Genomic DNA, 7,743 nt, shown 5'->3' with positions numbered 1-7,743 from the left:
AAAAAAGAACAGAAATTCAATTCCTATGCAAGAAAAAAACACAGTATATCCATTGAACATGATGAGTTAGATAGCTTGCCTTGATGCCTTTGGTTCCCTTGATGCTCTTTGCCCATCTGTTACCTTCAGGATCCTCCGCCTTCCTCTTAGCTGCTCCGCGAGACAAGTAGAACAGAAAGACACCAACAATAATTGACGTAAATGTTATCCCGCCAGCGGCTGATGCAGCAATTACTCCAACATGGGATTTCCCCGCGACAGCTGGACAGGGATTCAATGGCTTTCCACAGAGGTCCAGATTATTTGCAAAGCTATCAACAGGGATGTTACTATGGATAAATGTGGGGATCGGCCCTGATAGAAGATTGTTGGTAACCGTAAATACCTTGATCCGATCAAGCAGGCCAAATTCCAGCGGAATCTTGCCTGTTAGCCGGTTGTTGTCAAGTTTGAGATCATTCAAGAAACTACAACTTGAAAGATTTGTTGGAATTCCACCCGAAAAATTGTTGAATGAAAGATCAAGGTTTGTAATAAAGGGGATAAGCTTTGAGATATTATCAGGGATTGAGCCAGATAGCTTGTTGTGCGAAAGATCCAAGCCAGTCAAGCTTGTGCAATTCTGAATGCCAGGGGGGAACTGGCCCTCAAGACCACAGCTTGACAGGTCGATATTTAGAACTCTGTTCTCGTCAGGGTGCCAGCAATCAATGCCCATCAATCTACATACGAAGCCTTCAGTATCGTTGTTGAAATTCCATGTAGAGTTCAAGTAGTTATTAGGATCCACCAGAGAAGCTCTGATGGATTTCAAGCACGCTATATCAGTTTCAGTAGCATTACTCACAGATATTCTACTGCTCAGCAAAACCAAAACCATCCATATCAAAATATGGGCAACAACCATAGGATTTTTCTCGCTCAATGCCATTAGCAAGGGGAAAAAAATGCCCGTACTTTCTGTCCCTGGACCAAAACGGAATCTACAAAGTGAAGGGTTCTCGCTGAATTGTACTGCTAAATAAAACACTCAAACCCATCTCTATATATCCAAGAAAGAAGGTCCAACTACTCCCACCAAAAACACAATCCAATTTTACTAGTGATCCACCAGAACAATATGTAACTTGGAAAAAGCAAGAGAGAAGTCAACAAACAAACAACCTCGAATCTTAAACAATCCTAAAATCCCAATTCACCTATCCCGGAGATTCACTGAAAGAAAACAAGATTTGAGACATACCCAGATGAAGATGATGATGATGAAGTGGAAGTGTGGAGCATATAACTAGTCACCAAGCAAGAAGAATGCTGCAAGAAGAACGATGAAAAAAATGAAGAGAAAGAACACAGTTATTATTACACTGAAAACGTGGAGATGGGGTTGAGTTGATTTGATTTTAACGAGAGAAAGAGGTAGGAAACATCCCCTTTTTTATTTTTTCCCCTTCAAAGAAGACTTTAATGAACAAGTCTTCTTGCTTTCCAACGACCGAAGCACACAAAAGAGTCCAAAGTGAAAAAGGTGAATGGAGAAAAGTCTTTGGTTTGAAAATTCAGACCAGTGACGCGCAGAACTGTTCTAATCTGTGGAAAACTGAGGAGTCGGGTGGTGGTATTGAATTGACTGTTTGGCATGAAAACACACACACACACACACAACCCTACTCTCTCTGGTTGCTTGCACGATGGGCTTGGCTTGTCACGAGTCATGACCTCTCCTCTAATAAAGTCACATCAAAACAATTTCTTTGTGCTAATGGCAAGATGTGAACACTGAACTCCTTACGGGTCAGGCAACTTGTGTTGAATGAGTCTTTCCCCTTCAGTTAAGCCATTCATTCATATTCACTCATTAATCTCACCACAATTTCTGTCGCCGGGTTCACACTGAGCACAGGGATGAGTCTTGGGCCAGTCCATTTCTTATTCGCACCATTGACAACGTCATGCCATAATTTCCTGGCTACTTCTCCTTTTTAGATCACTAGTGTCATCTTGTTCTTTAACCACTAATAATAATAATAATAATAATAATAAAACTTAATTATAATGACTAAGTGATAAAAATTTAGAATTAAAAAATATGTTCTTTATATGATCTCAAGTTCGAGTACTTGGTTGTTTATATAATGATCATTAAAAATTTATATGATTGTTAATTTTAGGATCTATAAAATTAATCATAATGCATATAAATAAGTCCGAATACTTATATTAATCTAAAAATAAATAAAATGAAACTTGTGATGTTTTAACGAGGATTATTATTAAAGTAGTGAGAAATAGAATATAAAATGTAAAGGAATTACTCTCACTAGAAAAATTATCATATCTAACTTGTGTTTCCAGTCCCCCGGAAAAGAAGAAAGGATATTTGACAATACTTATATTAATCTAAAAATAAATAAAATAAAACTTGTGATGTTTTAACGAGGATTATTATTAAAGTAGTGAGAAATAGAATATAAAATGTAAAAGAATTACTCTCACTAGAAAAATTATTATATCTAACTTGTGTTTCCAGTCCCCCGAAAAAAAAGAAAGGATATTTGATTAATTTCCATCCCCCGATTACATAGGCTGGGTTATACCTTGTGTCATCTTTATAAACCAAACAAATAAGATTCTCTTTTTTCATAGAAATTATTTCAGTTTATTTCTATATTTTAGATCCATCTCAAATCTATCTTTACAAGTCTACTTATTTTTAGTTTATATTAATTAAGTTATTCTCCAATATATTCTTCTAATATATATTTTCATGCAAACACTTACTTAAAAACACTCTAACCCCACCTTATTTATTAAAGAAATGTCTTGTTATGTTAAAAATTGTTCTTTATGTGATTTTTTTTTAATAAACTAGGTTAGGTTTGAATTTCTTATATTTTCATCAATCTAGATAATGACATCTGACATTCAGATAGATCAAATAAGGAGTTAATATTTTCTTATATCCGTTCGCTCTTTTTTTCCCTTAAAATCTCTCTTTTGTTCTTTCTTGATACCATCATTATACATTTAGTCCCTGTATTAAAAGAAAAACTATGGTCCTGTATTTTATTTTTCCTAGAAAAAAAGTCTTTAATTTTATTTTATTTTTATCATCATCATATTTTACAATATTGTTTAGTTTTTATTTTTTTCCGGTTAAGTTCATGCATTGTAAAATTGATCAAGATTTATCAAATAATTTAAATGGATTGATGAATAAAGTAAGAGTTAGATAAATTTATATAGATGTGCTCGTTTAAAAAATAGATTTTATTTCATGTAATATCATATTTACTATAAGAATTTCCTTCCTTTTGCAAAAAAAGTATTTCCTGCTTTTAGTCCAAAGAAGCTCAGATGAAAAATAAAAGAAGAAAATAGTATAATAAATATATGATATTATAAGTACGAATTTGTCTCGTAACGGTACTTGAATTTCTTGATTTTTTTTTATTGGTTCAATTGGTCATGGATGTGATTACTTTTCATGACTGTGATTGATATTATCGTGATTTTGTTTACTTTTGTTTCCTATAACAATTTATATTCTATTTGAAGAATCTCGACATAGTTTATGATTTGATATTTAAGAGTTAAATTGAAAAAACAAAATTATTGGGGACTGGTTTGCAACTGTATTCACTGTAAAAAAACATGGACTAAAAACTTTAAGTTAAGTAATTTTTTTCATAAGAAAAATAAAATATAGGAACTGGAGATTTTCAAAAAAAAAAAAAAAAACAGAGATCAAGAATACATACTAAAAATTTCTTCTCTGGTGACTGGCGAAGCTGCTGATGAGAAGATTTTTAACCTATGATTTATGCGTCACCATCAACCAACATTATATGATATTTTTTTATAATAAAGGCAGTTATTTAATGATGAACATTTCATTGTCAAGGTTTCTTTTATAAAAAGTGATTTTTTTATAAATTATGTTTTAAATTTTTATATATATATTTATAATTAGAAAAGTTGATATATAAAAAATATTTTTTAGTTAAAAGTAATTTTCTTTTAAGAATGGTAAAAAAATTTAGAAATGTTATGTTATTTATTTATTTTATCAAATTTGATTTTCAGATTTTTTATTGTTATATATTTTATTTTAATATTTATTTTTAATTTTATCTTTTAAATTTTAATTTATTTTAACTTTTATATCAAGTTTGGTCTTTATTTTTATTTTTATGATTTTTATTTTCTTATCTCTTATTATTTTTTAAATTGAAACTTTTTATCTATTAGATTTGGTCCTCATTTTTTTTATTGTTTTTTATTTTATTTAAAATAATTTATAAAATTATATATTTTTTAATTTTATTCTTATTTAAAATCTTAATTTGTAATATTTATTTTTTATTATTTTAATAAATTTAAAAAACATTTATTGATAAGTTATTTTTTAATTTAATTTTTATTATATAGCCAAACATTAAAAAATATTTTTTAATTTATTTTTTATAATACTAAAAAAATCAAAAAAATAATTTATTTTTAAAAAATTTATTTTCCAAAAAAATTACTTTCTAAAAAATTTACTTTTCAAGCAAATATAAACATGGTTATAAATAACATTTTTTTCGACAAGAATACTTGTTAATTATAATCTGGTCCTCTACGTTCTAAGACTGAGGATTTGGCCCTCTGTCATTTCTTCGCGGCAATCATGGCGTTGACTGCCCTTTTCAGTAGTCGGTTGCGTGTCCGATCTTGGGATGATCAAACTACAAACAGAACTTGCTCTGCAAAGCAATGCATTTTCCCTTCTCTTTCCTTTCACTCTGGATTTCTCACAGCCGCCAATCTGTCTCTTTATTTTTTCTTCGAGACGATGAAATATCAAGCGCGTGTTTCGTAATATAAAATTATTTTCTTTTTCATTTTTTATTCCTTGAATCAGGTTTTATTATTATTATTATTATTATTATTATTATGTTCAATTGACTCAATAGCTAATTGTATGCTTTTGCCTCAATGGCGATAAAAAGTAATTCATTTCAACATAATTAACATGCATGGTTAACGTGACTCCGTAGAGTTTGTATGCTTTTGTATTCCAAAACTGTTTTTGAAAAAAAAATAATTTTTTTATTTTAAATAAAAAATTTAATTTTTTTAGATTATTTTAATATGTTGATATAAAAAATAAATTTTTAAAATAAAAAATATATTTTTAATATATTTTTCAATAAAAACACTTTCAAAGCAATTATTACTATAATACCAAACATATTTTTAGATGAATGTATCTAATACTATGATGTAGAATATTTTTTATTTACAAATATAATAAAATAATTCTTTTAAAATTCTTTTTATTTCTAACATTAAAAAATTAAAATTATTAAAAAATATTAATGTGATGTTTTAAAAAACATCTAAAAAAATAAACAATCTTGCTATCAATCATACTCTTATAAAAACCAGCTAGCTATTGAGTCAAAGCGAACATGTTCAAAGAACACAAGGATTAAAAAAACTACTTAAAAAAAAAGTTAATTAATCAAATTAAAAAAAAAGTTACATCAACATGCATGGTAAAATCAAGACCTAATGTAAGTTAGTTGCTGAGTTTATTAGAAATTCTTTTAAATCACTAGGATTAACTGAACAAATTTACAATACATAATAAAAAACATAAGAATAAAAATGAATAATTAACACAAATTCAACAATAAATTTATGAGTTTTGCCTAAACAATTGTTCTCGTATTCTTAAAACTTCTATTCATCATAAATGGCATCCCCATTTTTTATTGGTTACTAAGGGTTGGTTTGGAATTATATCCCTTGTAGTTTAAATTTTTTTTTGCTTAGAAATATATTAAAAAATATTTTTGAGATAAATATATCAAAACGAACTAAAAACATAACAAAATAATTTTTAACAAAAAAATAATTTTTAAATTTTGAGAAAATATGGTTTTAACTTATATTTATTAAACCCGGTTTAGGATTGACCCGGCCTAGGGCCCGTGTCTCGGGTTTCATGGGTCAACTTGAATCAACTTGAAAAAATTAAAATTTTAATATTTTATACGAAAAAATCTGTGTAAATATAAGTTAAAATTTTAATATTTTATACGAAAAAATCCATGTAAATATAAGTTATATATATATATATTGTAAATAATAAAGTTTGAAAGAATATATTAAAAACTTTTTTATCCCACATTAAAAAGATATTATATTAAGCTTTTAAGTTGATGTATTTAAATCAAAAAAGTTTTTTTTTTATCTCATATTGAAAAAATATAGCTTTTATCTTGGAAACATAGAGTATATATACTAATGAGTTTCAAATCCTATAGTAAAAGCATAGTTATTAAACCTTGGCCGGGTCCCGGGTTTCATGGGTCAACCTGAAAAAATTAAAAAAAAATAAAGTTTTAATATTTTATATGAAAAAATTTAAGAAAAAATCTATGTAAATATAGGCTATACATACTGTAAATAATGAAGTTTAAAAGAATATTTTAAAAAGTTTTTTTTATCCTACATTAAAAAAAATATTATGTTAAGTTTTTAAGTTGAATTATTTAAATCAATTTTTTTTATCTCACATTAAAAAAACATAACGTTTTTTCTTGAAAATATAAAATATATATACTAGTGGGTTTCAAAATCTTACTTTGAAAAAAAATAACTTTTTTTCTTGGAAACAAAGAATATATATATCAATGAGTTTAAAATTTCATATTAAAAGCATAGTTATTAAACCCACCTAGCCCGGGGATTGACCTGGCCAAGGAGCTGGGTCCCAGGTTTAATGAGTCAACCTGGAAAAATTAAAAAAATTAAAATTTTAATATTTTATAAAAAAATTAAAAAAATCAATGTAAATATAGGCTATACATACTGTAAATAATAAAGTTTAAAAGAATATTGTAATTTTTTTATCTTATATTAAAACAGATATTATGTTAAGTTTTTAAGTTGAAGTATTTAAACCAAATTTTTTTTTATCCCACATTAAAAAAACATAAATTTTTTTCTTGAAAACATAGAATGGATATCATCTGTCCACTTTTTTTTTTTTTTTTAATATCTCTATATTTTGTTTTCTTGATACCATCATTGTACATTACATTTAGTCCCTGCATTTGTTTTTGAAATAACTTTGGTCCTGTATTTATTTTTCCTAGAAAAAAGTCTTTAACTGAATTTTTTTTATATAATCATGTATTTCACAATATTGTTTAGTTTTTTTTTATTTTTTTTCAATCAAATTCCTACATTGTAAACTTGATCAGGATTTATCAAATAATTTAAATGGGTTGATGTATAAAGTAAGAGTTAGATAAATTTAAATACATGTGCTCGTTTAAAAAATAAATTTTATTTCATGTAATATCGATATTTACTATAAGAGTTTCCTTCCTTTTGCTAAAAAATATTTCCTGCTTTTAGTCCAAAGAAGTTGAGATTAAAAATAAAAGAAGAAAATAGTGTTATAAATATATGATATTATAAGAATGAATTCTATCTCATAACGATACTTGAATTTCTTGATATTTTTTTACTGGTTCAATTGGCCATGGATGTGATTAATTTTCATGACTGTGATTGATATTATTGTGATTTTGTTTACTTTTGTTTGCTATAATAATTTATATCTATATGAAGAATCTCGACAAAGTTTATGATTTGATATTTAAGAACTAAATTGAAAAAAAATATATTATTGGGGACTAGTTTGTAACTGTATTCATTATTGAGGATAAATGAGTAAGATTTTAC

The 7,743-nt window shown here is 26.9% G+C and overlaps 1 protein-coding gene across 1 annotated transcript in view; it reads right to left on the bottom strand.

The window, feature by feature from the left end:
- The window catches only part of LOC105119477 (probably inactive leucine-rich repeat receptor-like protein kinase At5g48380), an 11,206-nt gene extending 10,275 nt beyond the window's left edge, over window positions 1-931 (bottom strand). Inside the window, exon 1 of the mRNA XM_011017624.1 lies at window positions 80-931. Coding sequence (XP_011015926.1) covers window positions 80-931 — 852 coding nt within the window. The remainder of the gene's footprint in view (window positions 1-79) is intronic.
- Between the last annotated feature and the right edge of the window lie 6,812 nt (window positions 932-7,743).

Source organism: Populus euphratica, unplaced genomic scaffold (genome assembly GCF_000495115.2).
Source record: "Populus euphratica unplaced genomic scaffold, PopEup_1.0 scaffold5.1, whole genome shotgun sequence".
NCBI lineage: Eukaryota > Viridiplantae > Streptophyta > Magnoliopsida > Malpighiales > Salicaceae > Populus > Populus euphratica.
This window is presented reverse-complemented; position numbering and strand designations above follow the sequence as displayed.